Source organism: Pipra filicauda, unplaced genomic scaffold (genome assembly GCF_003945595.2).
Source record: "Pipra filicauda isolate LSUMZ 115617 unplaced genomic scaffold, ASM394559v2 scaffold309_size868695_pilon, whole genome shotgun sequence".
Classification (NCBI taxonomy): Eukaryota; Metazoa; Chordata; class Aves; order Passeriformes; family Pipridae; genus Pipra; species Pipra filicauda.
The window spans coordinates 479547-499030 of NW_024104431.1; the positions used below are offsets into that span (position 1 = coordinate 479547).

Below are 19484 nucleotides of genomic sequence, written 5' to 3' on the forward strand. Positions count from 1 at the left end.
ACAATTTCAGTGACAAAATTTTTCTGTCTCAGTTTAGGGGGGAAAAAATGTGTAACAGGCACCTACTTGTTTGGTTTCTGTGAATGAAAGTCAAATCCTGAAAAATTGTATCTTATGCTACATAATGCTGAGGTTTTGGATCTTACAGGTGCTTGAGCCAGGCTTAAAATTTTTCTCATGACCTTTTTCTGTATCCAGTCACTGGTCAGCATTAATTACAGAACTAGAACAATTGTGTGAATGTATAATATTCCTTTGAGGAGCTTTTGCAAAGGAAAATATATTTCTTTTTTTTTAATTTTTAAAAACTCCGTTCCCTCAATTCCCCAATTGTTTCATTAAATGGGTCTTTTAAAGGACACTTTCTGTTCTTTTATTTCAAACCATGGTACTGTCTCTGGGTGTGTTATCCCCTTACCACTGTTTCAGGTGATAGAGGTGGTCTCTTTCTTTCACTGAAGGATCTGCAATTTTGGTTGTTAGTCCTCTAAGTATTAGAGGCTAGCAAATTGGATTTCTATGTTTCAAATTCTTGACACAGCACCAAGAAACCCAGATCACAAATTCTCAGAGCTATGCTGCAAACACATCTTAGGAAACCTGTTTAAAGGCAAGCATTTCTTTACAGGTTTTGGTCACTGAGCTACGGTGCCGTTTGAATGACTCTTGACAACAAATCTATAATGTTGCTTTTGCCAAATTGCGCAAGTCTGATTTGGGTTGTTTTTGCCCTGGCAGTGGTAAAACACTGGCACAGGTTGCCCAGAGAAGCTGTGGCTGCCCCATCCCTGGAAGTGTCCAAGGCCAGGTTGGACAGGGCTTGGAGCAACCTGGGATAGTGGAACCATGGCAGGGGGTGGAACAAGATGGGCTTTAAAAACTCCCTTCCAACTCAAACTGTTCTATGATTCTGTGATTTGAAAGCCAAGTTAAGAATCCAGCTAATCTACTTTGACTACTGCATTCAGGCTGGAATCTCAAAATTACTAAAGCAATTTTAAACATGGATTTTAGTTTGGTTTTCCTGGAGTGAGACCTTCTGAATCATTTTGTGGTCTTCAGAGTTTCTCATTCCAATATACAGCTTGTATTTATTCAAGACATGTAAATAATTACTCTAATTTACCCCGTAGTTACACTTCTTTCAGGAGGTTGATAGCTTCAAACTACTCAGGGTTTTCTTCCAACTATAACATTGGAATTCAGAAGAAACTCTTTCAACAGTCAAGTTTAGGAGCAAATTGCCCCTGTGCTGGTGGCTCTCTCCTGTTGTACTGTTTCTTGTTTTCCATAATCTTCTTCAGTAGCTAAATGTCAGGGTTTGAGTAAAGTGAAGGTGGTGTCAGACTGTTCTCAAAGTTGCAGGGTGATAGGGTAGGAAACCACAGCCACTGCAACAGGGGAAATGCTCATTAGATACAAGAGGGAAAAGAGGACTAAAATGCAGTTGTAAGTTTAGAAATTCATTTTGACAAATCTCTTGATCAAAAGCTGAATTGTGATTATCTCCATTTTGGTGTGATGCCTTTTGGCAGCAACGGTGTTGCTTCATCTCTTACTGTCTTGAAAACGGCCTGACAATAGTTATGAAAAACCTTTTTTCCCAAAAAGCTCAAGTTTCTGGCAGAGCCAATTGCCTGCTTTAGTTTTGATTGTCTTTGCTCAGAAATGGGAGTACACAAGCTTGAGAACATGCTCAGAGTTTATAGATGTGAGATTTTTATATGTGTTTTTCTTTCAGGAAAACAACCTGAAATCAATGATAATTTCTCTTTCCTCTTAATGGATTCACATTATTGAGGAGATGCTGATGTTTTCTGAACATCAGTTGAAAAATGATGCAGTACAGATTTTCATAGAGCCATCACAAGTCTTTTCCATTTTGTAGCATTTACCTTTGGTTTGAGTGGTCTTTCAGCCCTTCTCTACCCCTCAGTTTTTCCCTTTTGAATAATTTGCTCTTGAAGGAAAAACACTTATTATCATTGACTATCAGCAATGTCTCTTTTTCCTGCTAGGTCATTCAGGCCTGACTTCGTCCTTGTTCGACAACATTCCTTCAGTATGGCAGAAAATGAGGATTTCCGTAACCTGATCATTGGGATGCAGTACGCTGGCATCCCCAGTGTCAACTCCCTGGAGTCCATCTACAACTTCTGTGACAAACCCTGGGTGGTAAGTGATGCAGCCGAAACTTCTGCTCCTGCTGCAAAGCCAGATAGTGCCTTTTTTTTTGACTGCTGGTTTAGTTCCCCTTCGTGAATATTGACTGTCAGACTGTAGAGTTACTCTGCTGAGCAGTGAAGCAATAGTGAAAGGAATAAAAAGTAAGCTTAAATAATTTTTTTTTTCAAAGAGACAGTGTGGAGACAGAGAGAAAAAAATATTTGTAGTCCAACCAGTGATCTAAGTGAGGAAACTAAGGGAAAGGCTGTCCCCTGCTAACATACTTCCTCAAGTGAGGAGAGTGTGTTTATTCACAATTTGTCTGGGAAAAGCAAGCTGAGAATATTTTTCATATTTGTGGTTTTGAGCATAATTTAAACAGACTTTAGCCAGTGTTTTCCTTGTGCCTGTGAAATTTTGGGGGCTCTGCTGTAGCAAGGAAATCTGAAGCTCCTCGTTTCCTCATTTCAAAGCCCTTTTCATGATCCTGTGCCTATGGGGTAGGAGTTGCTGCTTTCAGTTACACCTGGAGAGTCACTGCTCTTTGCCAGTTTTAGTGTAGGAGCCAATGCAGTTTTTCTTAACATGCTTTGTAGTGATGGAGGAAGGATTTGGTGGTCTTTTTGACTCATAGAGAACTGAACATTGTTAGCCACAAATTACCCATGGTGCAGTCACTATCCCTCTAATAGGTGCATTCAGCTGTCCAACACCTAACAGAATTTTAAAGAATCCCACATGTTATAAATAGCCAAAATTTCATTTTTTTTCCTCTGATGTCTGGGTAAGAAAAGAACAGTTGTCAATATTTTTCACACTGAAGAAAAGTTTTACTATTATACTTTTTATTGCCTTGAAGATGTTTATTTTTTCACATTTACTATGAAAATCCCTCCAAAAAATTGTCAGCAGATTTGAACATATACCTTCTGGCAGCTAATTTTATTATACCTTTATGTCGCAGCAAACTACTGGAGGGAATAAATAATTAATAGAGCATTTATAACTTGTCAGAACACATAATGTACAGTGATGGATTAATTATTTTCATAAATTACATATTCTAGCTGTGTGGCATTTCTCAATGGTTTGATTCACTGTATATAATAAAGCTGGGGAGCAAACCCAGTAGCATTTATTTGAAATTATGATGCAATAAAAGGTAAATTAATAGTTCCTCCTTACACATTGCCATATCTGTACCTTTGGGTTTTGCAAAAATTCTCTTTTTTTTTAGCTGACATTTCTCTAGTTTGTCTCAGAATGGATACGAGTGAAATGAAAATATTTTTCAGATGATCTTATTTTTACTTGAATATAGAGATGATGAATATTTTTCCTTTGAGATTTTCTACCTTGCCACTTGTACATCTGGCAGCCAAAATATGTTTTCTTTTAAATACTCAAGTTTTGCAGAGTTTCAGCAGGAGTCCATTTCACATCTCTTATGTTTTTCCTCTCAGAAATCACTGTTGTAGAGACATTTTAGCATCAGACAGGTCACATGCTCCAAACTAATTTCCTTTATGTTTTGATTATCTGCCGTAGTTCCCTTAAGTTGTTTTCATGAAGGTGTATAACAGATCAGGGCCTGCCTGTGCTCCCACTGCAGGTCTGGGAACAAGGAGGTTGAGCAGCAACGTCCATGTGCTGTGACTGTGGCCAGGCTTGGCTCCACCACCCATCTCAGTCCTGGGTTTTAACTACCCATGACCATAAACTAAGCCTAGAAACCTGACATTGGTTCCCTTTCTGACTATGTGGTGGCACTGTCCCTTAGCTGGGTCCTAATTAGGAGTCTGGACTTTTAATGGGAGCACAAAAATAATTTCTGTACACACAGAGGGGGCTTTGTTTGGCTGTTTAACCTGGAATATCCTGCCTTCAGTTCTTTGTGCTCCTGGGAGTTGTAGACACAACAGTTTATATCCCAGAGCATGGTGAAATATTTGTCAGATTTAGGAAAGGTAAACACTGGAAGGAGACGTGCAGGCTGGTGGGATTGTTGGGATGTCCTGTGCAAGGCCAGGAGTTGGACTGATGATCCTTATGGGTCCCTTCCAACTCAGGATATTCTGTGATTCTATGGAACCCATGCCCAGAATAGATACTGTAAGGGTAATTAATCCCTTGATTCAGATGATTTAATGAATGTTCGAATATTGCAGCAGAATCCAGGGATTGTTGGTTTTGCCAATATCATCCTCTACCTTGTTGCATTACACCTTTCTCATACATCCTACCTGGTTGTGAGAAATCCCTGCTACAAACTGTTTGGGATGCCTGGGAGTGCACTCCTCAGTCTGCTGCTGTATTAAGGGTGAAAAGCACTGATGCTGCTGTGCTCCAACAGGAAGCACATTCTGCAGTCTTGACATCCATGTCAGGTTTGCAACAGTGCAGGTAAGGAATCCCATGCTTGGACTTACCCTCCATGTGTCTTTCTGTACAATTCCTTTGTCAAAACCTGATATTTGTATGAATGTTATTTCTATAAACATTGAAAGTTCAAAAGCCCTAGGAAAAACTGGAAAGGAGAACGCCAGATAAAACCGTAAGTAATGATCTTTATTAATTTATGAGAAAGAGGTTGATTTTCCTGCAGGTAAAATTTGAGTGGCAACATTGAATTGCAACTTGGATAGCAGCAGGGGAAAAAAAAAAAAGGGGTGTGCAATGGAATGGGCTTTTAAAGAATGGGAAATACTGAATGGGCAATCAATCTTACTTACACCAGTGCAAAATTAGGAGTAGTATAGAACTAGGAAGGGAAGTCTGGGAAGTTATAAAATGAGAATACAAGACCTTTGGTTTTTAAATTGCTGTTCTTCAGAGTGTCAGGTGTTTGATGTTTTTAGAACTTGCAGCTCCAGATGCACAACATCCCTTTTCAACCCTGAGGGCAGATTCATAACCTGCATCACAAACTGAAGCACCTGCCCTTAATTTTCCAGCAGAACTCTTTTTGTGCTCTGCCTGCAGACACACCTGCGTTTCTGTGCATTTGCCAATAAACAGTGAACAAATTTGTATTTGACCTGAGTTATATTCTTGGAAGCTGGGGTGTGGTGGGAAGATTGCCAGGAACATACTGAAGTCTTAAAGCTTGTCTTCTCTGGTGTCAGGACATACATAATTCCTTCAAATGCTTGTCAGAAGTTCAGAGCATTGTATAGCCCTTTGAAAAGCTGGGTGTGAGCAATATGGCAAAGAAAATGTTGAAATGGCTGTTTATGGTGAGATGTTTGAGTACTGAAACGTATTCATGATTTGGGGTTGTCGCAGCACTCGGGTGATAACACCACCTACCTCATGAAATATTCATGATCGTGGCTTGAGATGAATTCCACTTAAATGCCAGTAAGAATGTCAGAAAGTTATTTAGCTAGGGGGAAAGTGTGAGTTTTATAAATAAAAACTGAGTTCTTTGTTGCTGGGTTCATGCAGAGCTGGGGAGGAACCTCGTCTGTTCATGCCCCCGTCTCACCACATTAGAATGTTTCATTGCAGTGTCACATTGCAAGAGAATAGTCTTGTGTGTGACATGTTCCAGTCAAATGAGACTAAAATTTTAACTAGCTTAATTTACATCTGCATTGAATTAAGGTGAGGCAAAAACTTATGCTATCCTAGATGGATTCCCAATCCATCTTAGTCTCATTCATGTCTAATGTGTGCATCCTATTGTAAAGCATTATGAAAGGAAAAGTAAAGAGGAAAAAGAGCATAACTAATTACCTGAAGTTATGATTTGTTATTATTTAAAGTAGCAATCTAGACATTTCTTTATTCTGTTTTCCTTTAGAAAACGTCATTCCAGAAATAAATGAGACTTTTCTTTACTAAGGCTTAAAGGTTGTATGTAAACTTTCTCACAGTACATGATGTCACCATCCCTGGAGGGATTTAAGACATGTAGGTGTGGGACTTAAGGGCCTGGGTTAGTGGTGGACTTAGCAGGTTAATGGTTGGTCTTGGTGATCTTAGGGGTCTCTTCCAACCTATATGATTCTGTGGATCTATGTAGGTGGGTGAAATAACTAATTGTGGAGGCCAGAAGTAACTGGAAAATGTGATGATGATGTCAGTGCTTGCAGTAATAGGTAAAATTTAAGGATTCAGACTGGGGAAATAATATTTTAAAAATATGCTAGTAAGTGTAATTAGGAAGGGAGGGAGAGTTAAGTGGAGTACACTAAACGTGAAGACTCTGATTTACTTGTCAGGGATTGCAAGGTTCAATGTCCATGGCTGCTGTAGATAGAATATAGCTATTTTTTTTTAATTTCAGTTAAGCCTGCACTGTGATATACTCATAACATGCATTAAAGGAGCTGGATTGCATCTTCTGGGTTCTGAGAGATAAGTATTTCAGTACTGCAGAGACCATGGAGTTGCTGCAGCTGTATAGAAAAACTGTATATGACTGAAGAGAAAGAAAATCCTCATAGAATCACTCCAATTCCATGAGTGTAGTTCTGTTTCCTTTACTGCAGAGGAAAAACTTAGCAGCACCTGCAGCTGACTGCACATGTGTTCTCCTGGGAGTGAGTGTGTCTCAGGAGGCTGCATGGTAGGGGTTGGTGGATGAGGCTGCCAGGACGTGCTGATACCTAAATTACACATTTACTCTGCTGAAGGGTGGCAAAACCTGACACGTAACGGTGGGTTTGCAAAAATCATTTGCACTTGAGCACTGTGACCTTAATTAGCTGTTGCCACGGTGATGCAAGGGTCTGTATTTAGCTTGAAATACTGACCTGATGGAATCACAGAGGGATGTAGAGAGGCCACTGTGGTGTGTCGAGCTACGGCAGAGCTGTGACAGCTTGTGAAGAGGCATCTGGCAGTGTGGGGATGGAAAGCTGGGTGCTGAGCAGGCTTGGCCTCAAGCAGAGGACAATGCTGCCATCATGACACACTACTCCATCGGTCCAGGGATGTGGGAAAGAGAGGAACCAAATAGGAAGTGTTTTTTGGGCAAAAGCTGACAGAATGGAAGGCAGAGATACTTGTAAGATGTTAAGACAGCTGAAAGGTCCTGGTGTTTTTTACACAGAGCTCCAGATTAGAGCCCACTTTGTCCTGAAACATCTTCAGGTGTCAGACTCTGCTTCATTGAAGGAATTTATTGTTATTCAGGGTTTTAAGTGTAAGAGAAGTTCCATAGAACACTTTGTTATGCCAAAATTTACTTCCTTGCTCATCTGCAGCCATTCCGAGGGAAGACTTTTCCTTTTGTCAGACTTGGTAGTACTGTAAATCTCACAGTTCTTCTTTGTTTCTTTTCCTATAGTTTGGGAGCAGACAGCCAAATACTTTTTTGCAAGTTTGTTGATATTTTTCTTGTCTGCTCCTTTTGCCAAGCTTACACAATTCCGAGCCTTCATGAGCCATATTCTGCTTTGCCTTTCTTTTGCAGATGATTTTCTACTTATCTGTCTTCATCTTTCTACTCTTACTGAATACTTCATTTCTCTATTCTTGCTTTGCTTTCTTTGGAAAGTCTGTTTTAACTGCCCTTTCTTACTATTTGATGGTATTATAGTGCTCTCCCCCACTTTGTTTTCTCATTCATGTATTGCTCCTCAAAGTTACCCTCTTGTGCTTTTTCCCCTTCAAGTTATACTTTAATAGTCTTGAGCAACAGATTGGGGCACTGGCAGGGCACTTATGGGCACTCCACAGGGAGGAGCAGAGAAAAGGGACTAGTTCTGTTAATTCCAGCATCCTGTTGACACAAATTATTGAAGATATGCTAATAGGAGATACAACCACATAGACGAGTTTCAATGTTGTGTCAAAGTATCTTATGGAGAGGGAATAACAAGCAAATGTGTGCAAGAAGAGAAGTATTTTGAAAACCTATTTACTGTAAATCTTGGAGATTTTCAATGCTTGCCCATGTTTGGTTTAAAGAAAGAAATTATAAATATGTATTGCACTATAAGAAAATTCTGTGCTCATTACCCAAAACAAGATTTGTACAATAATGCTGAACAATGGGATAGGATTTGGCTGTTTATTGCTCTCTTCTATGTACCAGAGGGGATCTTCTTAAAGGGCAAGGCTAAAGAATGCATACCTGTAGCACTATATCTGATGAGAAACTTGTTTAAACATGTCTTAAAATGGCTCTTTGTGGTCCCTTTGCAAACACGTGTTTCTTCTTCCCAACACCCCCCCCCAGCAACTGTTATCTCCCATGCAGGAATGTCCTGGGAAAGGTGTCCTGAGGCGTCCCATTGGTCCTTTGTTTAACCCCTTCCTATTGGCTGTTGACCCTTTACCTGATGGTTTCTTTTGTGTGACCCTGAACTTGTGATTGGTTCCCCTTTGACCCTCCTAAAAGCCTTATAAACCCCTTCCCAACAATAAACTCTCTCTTGCCTCCTCTCCAAGCCGGTGTGCTGTCTCTGTGCCTGCCATGGAGCCACGTGGGTGCTGGGGGGAGGGGAGGGCACCTCTCCCCTCCAGGCTCGGGGCCTGAAAAACCCTGTCGCTGGAGTCCCCCTTCCCCGTCCACCAAGACGTCGGAAATGGTTCTTCAGACGGAGAAGGAACTAGAGCTGGGCTCCCCCACGTCGTGGATGGGGAAAGGGAAACCCAAATCTGGTGCCACCGTGTGAGGAAACGAATCTTGCTGAACTCTTCTATGAAGATAGGTGGATTCCTAAAGCGCAGATGCGACATCTGTGTTCCCCGACGCCCCGAAGTCTCCCCCATCCCCCTCAATTCGCCGTAATTGGGCCACGTGGTGAGGCCAAGATTGTTTGAACTCTTCTGTGAAGATAAAAGCAATCCTAACGCACAGACTGGGGCGAGGTCTGGTGTGCAACGGCGAACCGGAGTCTAAGCGGCCAAGATATTAGCAGGCAGCATCACCACAAGAGAGAAGCCTGTTCTGAATATCTCAACCTTCCTGAGGACATTCAGGTAAGGAGCAGACCCGGCATATTCCCTTATAAGGAAACTTCGGCATACTCCGTAAACCTATCCCCCTGTAAACCTGTAACTACAAGAAGCGTGCATGCCTCTTTAAGAGAGAAAAAGCAAGCTTAAAGAACATATGTAATTCCATCTGCAAGTCATCTAATAAGACTGCTTGCTAACCTGAAAGATAGTTACCACGCCAGCATGGCGAAAAAAAGGGTTAAAGCTGCTCGAAACAGCTCCGCAGCAATCCCCCTGCGTGGCTCCCGGCCGCCCGCCGTGCCGCTCGTGCCGCCTGGCCCCGGGCCGGCCCCGCGCCGCAGCCCCGACATCAGCTGCCTCTCCCCGCGCCGCCCGGCCCCGGGCCGGCCCGCCGTGCCACGGCTCCGGGGAAGCCCCGACATCAGCCAGCCCCGCTCCTGCCGAGCCGCTGCAGCTCCCGCCGAGCCGCCCGGGGCGGACCCTGCCCCGCAACAGACCGGACCGGACACCCGCGGTGCCGCCGCCGCCCCGCCGAGACCCCGGCGCAACCCCCCGTCCCGCCATGCGGCCGCAGCAGCCGCCGCCGCAGCCCCTCCGGACGCCGAGACTGCCTCCGAGAAACAGAAGAAAACAACCATTTGGACTCTAATGAAACTAAAATTAACAGCAATAAGTAGTTTGTTTGGTTCTGCAGTAATTGAAAGTTTGTGCCAGTGAAAAACTTGTTTCATCAATAAAACCATTTTTAAATTCTGTTTTATAGGGACACCCTCAGACACTAAGAGAATGGGGTAAATTTAAAATCCATATATCAATAAAGACATATTCATCTTTATGGAATAAAAAAGGTTGGGATGTAGCACTATATCTGATGAGAAACTTGTTTAAACATGTCTTAAAATGGCTCTTTGTGGTCCCTTTGCAAACACGTGTTTCTTCTTCCCAACACCCCCCACCGCAACTGTTATCTCCCATGCAGGAATGTCCTGGGAAAGGTGTCCTGAGGTGTCCCATTGGTCCTTTGTTTAACCCCTTCCTATTGGCTGTTGACCCTTTACCTGATGGTTTTTTCTGTGTGACCCTGAACTTGTGATTGGTTCCCCTTTGACCCTCCTAAAAGCTTTATAAACCCCTCCCCAACAATAAACTCCCTCTTGCCTCCTCTCCACGCCGGTGTGCTGTCTCTGTGCCTGCCATGGAGCCACGTGGGTGCTGGGGGGAGGGGAGGGCACCTCTCCCCTCCAGGCTCGGGGCCTGAAAAACCCTGTCGCTGGAGTCCCCCTTCCCTGTCCACCAAGACGTCGGAAATGGTTCTTCAGACGGAGAAGGAACTAGAGCTGGGCTCCCCCACGTCGTGGATGGGGAAAGGGAAACCCAGACATACCTACAATCTGAGAAGACATTTAGGGATGTTCAGATTTGATGTCTGTTATCATGATAAATGTTAGAAATGTTAAGATGTATTTCAGTCAGTGGCTATAGTTTTATGTGTTTCATTAGATGAAACCTGGAGCCAGCCTTGAACTTTCTTTTTATTTCCACCGTTCTGGCAAGATTGATCTATTTGATAGGTAAAGGCAGGGACACAGGGCAACCAAAGGTGGGGAGTGGCCTTTTGCTGCCCTGTCACTTTAGGAAGCTACTGAAGCAAGAGCAGTTCCTTTCTGTGGCTGCAGGACTGGAGCCAGGAGCTGCCTGTGTCCCTCAAGCAGAGCAGACTTCCTTTTTTGAGGCGTTGGGCACCACGACATGGGTGACAGGGCTTGACCAGCCCCATGTGATGGTGTGTGGCAAAGTGTGTAACAAATTCCATTGGCCTATTAGCAAATATTTACCTCAGTGGTGGAGGTCTTTGTGACCCTTATTCATGTGAAGGGTGTTAAAGTGAAGGCAGAGGTCTGTGTATCTACAGGGCAACCAGAGAACAAACTGTCCACAGGTGCTTTTCCTCCAGCGCTGCTCTGAGCACAACTTTCTTAAGCACAAAATCTGCAGCTTAATTCTGTCAGCCAGTGAAGATTTTGGCCTCTTTGCCCAGTCTGCCAGTTAAAGCAAAACATGTTGATGGCTTTGTAGTGCAAGAGCTGAAAGTAAATTCATGAAACTGTGTCAGAAGGAAAGTGAAAACATTTTAAGCTTTCTGGTCAAAAGACAATTTTACTACCAGGTTTGAACATGGAACTGGAGCAAATTTCATAAATAGTTATTAATTTAAATGCATAACTAGAAATCTAAATACATGAAACCTAGCAGTGTGTTTGCTCTTTGCACCTCTTTATAGAGCTGCTGTAGTTTAATCTAGCCTTGAAATAGAAAGGATATATTCCAATCTTGCTTACTGATTTTCTTTCCTAAAATAAGTAAGGTCACTTGAAATTCCTTGAAAAAAGCAGTGATATACCTGAGTAATGAATATACCTCAGTGTGGTGATTATTTGTTTTCTGTTCCATACATACAGAATATACAGCTCTATATTCATCAATGCTTGCTTGCACTCTGAAGTACTTTATATATGTACTGACAATGTATGGATTTTGCTTTGTCCAGCATTTACTGCATTTAATGCAAAAGTAGGCTCAGATTTTTTAACTGCATCCCTGAATTTCAGGGTAGATTGCTGCCACTTTTCCCTGTTGTTCCCTGCACTAAAAAGCAGCAGTGGGAGCTCTTGACATCCATTACAGACTTTCATTGCATTGAACATTTCTAGTGGCAGAAAATTCAAATAGACTTTTAACTGTTTCTTACCTTCTACTGAAAGAAACTGTATTTAAATAAAGGCTGTAAAATTAATCTGAAAAACAGGACTGTAAAGCTGTGGTTCATATCTCTTTTTTATCTGCTGTTCCTGCCACAGTATTGAAACTCAGCAAGCCTCTTTTGTGCTTTCTTAAGGCAAATATCCATACCTGAAGGCCAGATTATGAAAATAAGGCTTGCTTTCTTGTGCAGTATTAATGTGCAATTAAAAACAAAACCTGTGTGTTATATTCCCTATTAAGTACCTTAGAAGATCATTTTTTCAAGTAAAAATCTAGGTAGAGGTTTTATTTGCTTCTTTTATATATGACCATGGTGACTCAGTGCTGAGCAGAATCAGGAGGGGAGGACTCCCCTTCCTGATAAAGGAATTTGTCACCCATCCAGGAAAAGCCCTCCCATTGTACTTCCTCCATCAGGAGGACAGTCCCCTCTCCATCCTCTCCCCTCTCCCTCTACACAAGAACTGTTTCCCCACGTTATCTCCAGAAGTCCCACCAGCACTGCCCTCCCCCACTGATTTCCTTGCTGTCATTCCTTGATGTTTAGGTTCTATCCTTACTGCAGTTCCCATCCGAAATGGGTGCCAAGTCTACTTGTCCTGGTTTCTTTTATGAGGTGTCCTAACTGCCACACCTGCTCTCTGAAGCGTCTTTAGTTGATGGTTCACTTTAAAATGCTGGTTTTTTTAAAAAATGCAGTTTTTGGGTATCGAGCACCTCAGAGAAGTCCTCTGACTTTCTGTGCTGAACTTGACAGAAAGTGGGTTGGCTGGTGGTGTCTGAGGAATGGAATTCTGCCATGGAAATCCACCATTGATTTCTTCATCTACTGTGAAGTTTCATTGAATTCAGTCTTTTTTATAAAACCCTACTATTTGAACTGGAAAGTCTCAGGACCTTAACATCCCTCAAAAATCCCACAAACAATAAAATCTCTTTCTATTGTAATGAGCCCCAAACCCCTTTGAGAAGTGCTTAAGCACATGCCTGAGTCCCATCAAGATAAACAGGTGCACAAATATTTCCTTGCTCAGAACACTGAACTCCATGTTCCCACAGCAGTGGAATAAAGTGCACATTCTCCTTGCTGCAAGAGCACCCAGAAAGGAGTTCCCAGAGCCTCTCACTTCCATAAGCTTCTTTTTTTCCTCTGTAACTTTTCATTCTGGAATACAGAGTTCCAGAAGGCCTCTTGATCTAGGTATTACTTTATCATCATGGTATTACTTTTTGCAAATTCTTTTCTAACAAACATGTCTTGATTTGTTTTCTTCTCTTTATGCTTATAGGCTGCTTTCCTTCATTTTAATCCGTGTGTCTTCCTTAAGTCTCGCTTTCCTCAGTGTTTACACATTTTGTCAGTGCTTCTTCCATCAGCCAAGGTGTTTCTTGTTGCCAGATGCTTTGCTGCCCAGCCTTGCAAGCCAAGAGGAGATGTTTTTGTGTCTCTAACTGTGACCCTTTTCTGGTTGTTCGGGTCTTTTTTTAATCCTGCTTGTTGTTGAAAACACTTTTTTTCTCTCATGGATGCACTGTGGTAATTTGTAGGCGAGTTCATGCAGTTCTTCCAAGGGCATGAGGTTTTTATTTAAGGCTTTTTTTTTTTTTATCCTGTAGAAGCTCTTAATGGTTTGTATCTCATCTGCTGTAACTCCAGTGTGAAAATATTCCAGCAGTTAATTACAGCAGTGATGAGCAGTGGGAGAGCTGTGCCTCTCAGAGGCAGTGCTCGTGCTGCAGGGCAGGTGCAGGAGCCAAATGAATGCCCTTGGAAATTCTGGGTAACCTGGAGGAGACAGCCCAAATCGCTCTGGGAAGGGTTAGCACAATCCAGACAGGCTGAGCAGCAACATCTCAGGAGGTGCAGACAAGAACCCCAGAGGTCAATGGAGCTGAAGGTGAAGAAGGTGAGGAAATATCAGCTGCAGTCAAAGGTGTAGAGATGCTGTGAGTCCCAGAGCATGGGAGAAGAGAGGGCTTGAGAGAAAAGTCCAGCGGGGGAGAGAGCTCAGCTGGGAAGGCAGAGATCACCACCTTGCTCTTGTGTGATGCCAGGCTGCACGAGGGTTAGGGAACAGCTCATCCGTGTTGTGAAACTACCACTCAAGTTCCAGAGCAGGGTCCATGTCAGTAATCTTTCCATTCGTAGTCCAACTGTGTTGTCTTTGGCTTTGGATCATGATGGAAAACCACTGGAGGAACACCAAGTTCTGTTGTCAGTTCCCATCTTTTCTGTATTCTGTTAATGTGCCCAAACTGATCTGTAGGCACTGTTCCACCTTTCAGTTGCCATGTCAAACTCTGAATTGACTTTGGAAGTTTGAATACTTCCATTAAGTTGTCTGTCAGCTCCTGCTGACAGAGAAAAGTACATAAGCTGCAGTCAGTGGTCTGTTCCCCTCCATTCTCCTATTAGGTATCAAATAGCAAATCAAATGTGTATGAACTCACCCTTCTGGAAAAGTATTTAATGTTTACTAAGGTGTAAGAGAAGAAATGTTGGCCAATCACAACAAGGAAGCACATGGAGAGGGTAAAAAGGGTAACACAGATACTTCCCAGGTAATAATAATTTCAAAACCCAATCATCCAAACAAACAAACACAAAGACAATACAGAAACTATGTTTAAAATCCAGGCATAATGAAAAATCTTAGCTAAAGTAAATTGACTCCCTCAGAGTACATGTGTCAAATGTATCCTCCCGGCCCCTTCCACACAACTGCCTGATTCCTTCTCCCTCTGAAGGGTATGAAATGTTTGTGTCTCAATCTGCTGTCCTCCAAGGACCCCTGATATGTTTGCTCTGATGGTGCTTAGTCTGTGCTTTTGAACCTCTCTTACAAGGCAATTATGCTTTTCTGGAATGACCAACCATATTTCTGAGCCTCAGCCTGAAAAAGGACATTTCAGTCTAAAAACGGACTTCAGGATATTTTTCGTGGTGCAATCTGAAGGGGATGAAAAAGTCAATGTGTCATTTTCTTTATTAGATTCCTATAATGGAACTGTAACCTAACCAACCTATAATGTGACCCAGCTCATCTTTCAGCTTTGTAGTCTGCAGGCCCTCTAAGGGACCTGTGCTGGCCACTGTAGGAAAAAGGGACCTTCCCTTTGTATATTGAAAGGAAAATCCCATTGCTGAGGGATCAGCATGCTCACATGTGATCATCCATGCTCACATAGTGAATACAGAAATCACATTAGAAACTTAGGAATTTTACTGTAGTAATTTCACCCACAAACACTGCTACTCATTAATCCATTTGGTAAGAAGCAAGTTTATGGATGGAAATCCGGAAGCCAACCGGTATTGCATGGAATTTCTTCACTCCTTAGGTGTGCCCACACCTTAGAGAAGCCAAAGATAAGTCTCAGCTAAAAGTGCTGGTTTTTATGACAGAAGGATTCAAGGAGTGTTCACCCATCCAAGTTTTCCTGTTTCTCCAGTCTTAGAGAGTGCCAGCTCCTCTGCATGGACTATCCAGAGAATTTTGCCATTGTTTTAGTTGTTACCGTGAAGTATTAGATGGCTGGCTGGAGTTCTCCCACTGCCAGCAGAAGCAAGGACAGGGAATGAACACTCCCAAGACAGAGAAATCGTTGACAAAAGGTTCAGTAACACAGCCCAGGGGTGCTGCCCTGCCAGGGAACAACTCTACAGCAAATGGGAAGCAATTTGTTGCATGAAAATCTTACTCAGCATCCCAGGAAATTCCCCACAGGAATGGGCAATGATATAAATCCTTCAGCCTGGCAAGAGAGATTAGCAGTGTGCTGGAATTAAAGATAACACAAAGCACCATCTGGAGTAAATAGTTTTAAATATCATGTCTAATTATCTTTGAGGGAAAAGTTTGTGTGGTTTGTTCAGGAGCAAATCTGAGCCTTTCAAAGATGACACGTGTAATTAAGCACATTTTAACTCATCTAAAGTGATAAGCAAAGTAATTATTCAGATTGTTATGAAGGTAGCAAAGGGATTTTTGGTAACTACTGCTTGGTTACAGCACATTCTGTGCAGTCAAATTTTGAGTGTTTCAGTCTTAGGGAGATGAAATCCCAGAAAGCTTTTATATGAAATAAAAGGGAATAAGTGCCTTTTTGGCTGTGTATTTCTTCTTATCTGTGTCATACCTTGTTGGAGAGCAAAAAAAAGTACAGCTGGCCTTCTCTTCTGCTGTGGAGGAACAATCTATAGGCCTGGATGTGAAAGCATTTAATCCTACTAGAAAAGAGAAGAGCTGGCATGACAGTGAATGTTACAAAATCCAACTATTTTCCTGTTAAACTAATGCTCTGAAAACTGTAAATACATGTACCTAAGGTCACCCCTCTTTGAGCTGAAAATAAGATGCAGAATTTGAAAATGAGAAGTAAATTCAGCTACCTAAACTAAGAACTTTTTTCCACTTCCTTGTTTTTTTCTAAAGATTTTGAGAAGACTTCTGCTGAAATACTAAGCTCTATGACTTTATTTTTTTAAAGTAATTATTAAAATCTCCCAGGGTTTTTGGCATCCATAAAATACTTCATTTAAATATAAAATGGCTCTACTGGCATTTTCTACTTCATGACCATCCCATGGCTGAAAACAGTCAGCATTGGATTGGATAGTTCAGCAGTTTATCATCTAAAAAGATGATGCTCTTACCCAGGACTGGTATTTATTTGCTTTGGCTACTCAACAGGAAAATATAAAAAGATATAGTCCGGATCACACTTAAAAATTGATAGAAGCTCATTAAAACTTTAGGGAAATTCCCCTTTATAAATAGCCCAGTAGGAATCAGGGAAAATAATAAATATTTCTAGCAATTTGTGGATGCAAAAAATTCTATGTGAATTGAGGTTGAATTTAGCAAGATGCCCTTTGGGGAAGAAATGTTTGACAGGAGATTCCCAGAATTGTAGACATGGAGGTGAAGCAGCATCCCAGCAGGGGCAAAGGATAAATCATTCCCCTGGCTGTGGGAAATCTGAGATATTTCCTTCCTCTGTCTCACAAATTGAAACCTACTTTTCCTACTTGCTATTTCATAGCTTAATTACTGGACTAGAGGATACTTTAGAGTGATACATGGGTGTTGATTCCATTTTAAGTAAACAAGCATTGGCTAATATTAATCTGAATTACAGCTTTCTTACCTCTTGCATGAATGCCACAATCCCTAAAAATAGGGTCAGTTTCTCACTGTCTTTTTCTCACTCTCAGTGAAAATGGAAAAGAGACTAAGAAAAGAATCACAGGAAATATAGTAATAGGATTTTTTTAAAAGTTTTTTACCTAAAGCTAGGTAAATAGATTTATTTTAACCTAACAATTTCTTGGCAAAAATCGTGTATTTAATAGGAAGTATTTGCTTGTGAAATTTTGAAGTTGGATTTTGCATAAGAACAGCAATAACTAGTAAGTTGTCAGGAATCCTATTCTCAAACCACCTTATTTTGGTAGCTGTGATAATATTTCCTTTCCTTGAGGTCTGATTTGCACAGCACACTATCCAGCTACAAATTCGTAGGCTTTTGGTGAAGACTACTCATCATTAAGGTATTTTCCACTGGAATTCCAAATTTAAAGATGTATTTTACCAAACCTAAGTAAACACCACTAGATTAAACAAATCCTCTGTGCCAGCTGGAAATGCATGCAAGGCTTTCATTGGGTTTTTTTTGCCTTTAAAGAGTTTTTGCTCTCCCTGCCCCCTCAGAATCTTCTCAGAGTAGGTATTTTATCTGCATTATGGACAGAGTTCTGTTGTTCTCTGCTTTTTGTGCTGTTTGCAACCAGCAAATCCCACTATTCAAACTGTTGTGCTGAGTTGTTTATGTCTCATCTTGGCATAATGACAATTGAACACATCACAGGCATGGCCGAGCCAGAGCTCTGGAGTCCTGGAACAACACTGGGCTTGTGGCTGCCAAAACCCTCCTGCTCCCTGGAAACCTCCCTGAGCCCCACACTCAGGAGTGAGGTCGGTTTTGAACCCCTACAAGAGAAGAGTTATCTGCTCACTAAAGAGGAAGAACAGCCCCCAAAGACATTTCTATTTAATAAAGAATCCTTTGTCTTTTTGTGTGTAAATGTTGTTTTGCTTTCTGTGTTAAGGTACTGCAGCCCAGAGTACAGGTAGGCTGGATGTGCCACCAAAAGGGCCCAGAAACATTAATAGAATATTATATTAGAATATTGTATAATAGACATTACTGGAAATGATGTAACGTGGAGCCTTTTAAATTATCCACATCTTTGTTGATGGTGGAAGGGTGGCCATGTGGTACAAGGCTGCAGCCTAGGAAATTAAGATTCCCCTGTTTGTTCCTCAGCTGACCTGTTACTGTGACACACTTACTGCTTTTATCTCTTTGCCAAGTCTGCAAAATCGTGTTTCAATGTCAGGGGGGTACCAGACACTAAATTAATGATAAACCTGGTTTTTATATTAAAGACAGTAGAAAAGGTAAAGTTATAATGATTTTATTATCAGTATTAAAATCAGTTTAAAATATATAGACAATGAGATATCTGAAATCCAGTGTTCCAGTATATTTCATTTTCTGTACCTGTGAGGACTTAACTCTTAGAGATGTTGTTCGGTGTTGATCTCTACATGAAATCCCAGTTTGGATGGATTAAAAAGGTGTGTGGGGGAAAGAGGAGTAGAAAGGCCACGTGTACTGGGCGTGTGGATTTGCTGAGTTTATGAAACACCAAAGACAAGAAGCAAAACGACAGTATGAGATCATTTGGGTATAATGTGGTTTCTCTCCTAAGCTTTCTGTTTTGTTTTGCTTTATTTTGCAGTTTGCCCAGCTGGTGTCTGTCTACAAAACTTTGGGTCCCGAGAAGTTCCCTTTAATCGAGCAAACGTTCTACCCAAATCACAAGGAAATGGTAGGTGCAAATAGCAACACTAAATACACTTCCTGTCTGTGTAAAGCAATAACTGTAACACACTGGTCCTTTTTCCCATTTACTGTCCATTTTAAAAGCCATGTGGAAAGCTTTCAGGGGGATGAGACTGAGTGACCACTTGAAAGCATTGTGATGGTGAGCTGGAGGATTCTCAGATGGGAAGGCAGTAATTTTTCAGCTAACCAGCTTCACATCTTGAAGAGATTAAATGCTGATAAAGACAGTGAACAGCCGTTAAAGTGCGAGAGTTACTTCTCTGGTTTGTTTTCACCCCAGTCCTTTATGATATGTTCAAAGCGTTTATTGTCTTTGGAGATGATGCACAAGGCTGTGTGCTGATTAGTGTGGGGCTTTGAATTCACCTAAAGTCAGGGTGGTTTTTACTTGTGATCTTCATGTACCTGAGCCAACATTGATTCCCAGTCCCTTACAGACATAAATGCATTCTTAAAAATAACACGAATGACCTTTACTCATGACCTGTGTTATACTGCCATCACTCTTTTCTTATTTTTCTTAGGATTTCTAATCAGAAATTCTTTCCTGAGTATATTTCTCGAGAGGAAACGCTGAGAGAGACTAGAGAGAGGCTCTTTGCTGATTGAATAGCCTGGCAGAGAAGCATCAATTATTGTAGAATCTAATCCATTCAGTATACGTCCCACAGCTGGGATTCAAGTACTGCAGCAAGGTCAGGATATATCTGTGAGTCAGCTGTTTG

The 19484-nt window shown here is 41.6% G+C and overlaps 1 protein-coding gene across 1 annotated transcript in view; it reads left to right on the forward strand.

Annotated features, from left to right (window-relative positions):
• The window catches only part of SYN2 (synapsin II), a 184586-nt gene that overhangs the window by 68879 nt on the left and 96223 nt on the right, over positions 1-19484 (forward strand). Inside the window, exons 4-5 of the mRNA XM_027748521.2 lie at positions 2019-2175; positions 18653-18742. Coding sequence (XP_027604322.1) covers positions 2019-2175; positions 18653-18742 — 247 coding nt within the window. The remainder of the gene's footprint in view (positions 1-2018; positions 2176-18652; positions 18743-19484) is intronic.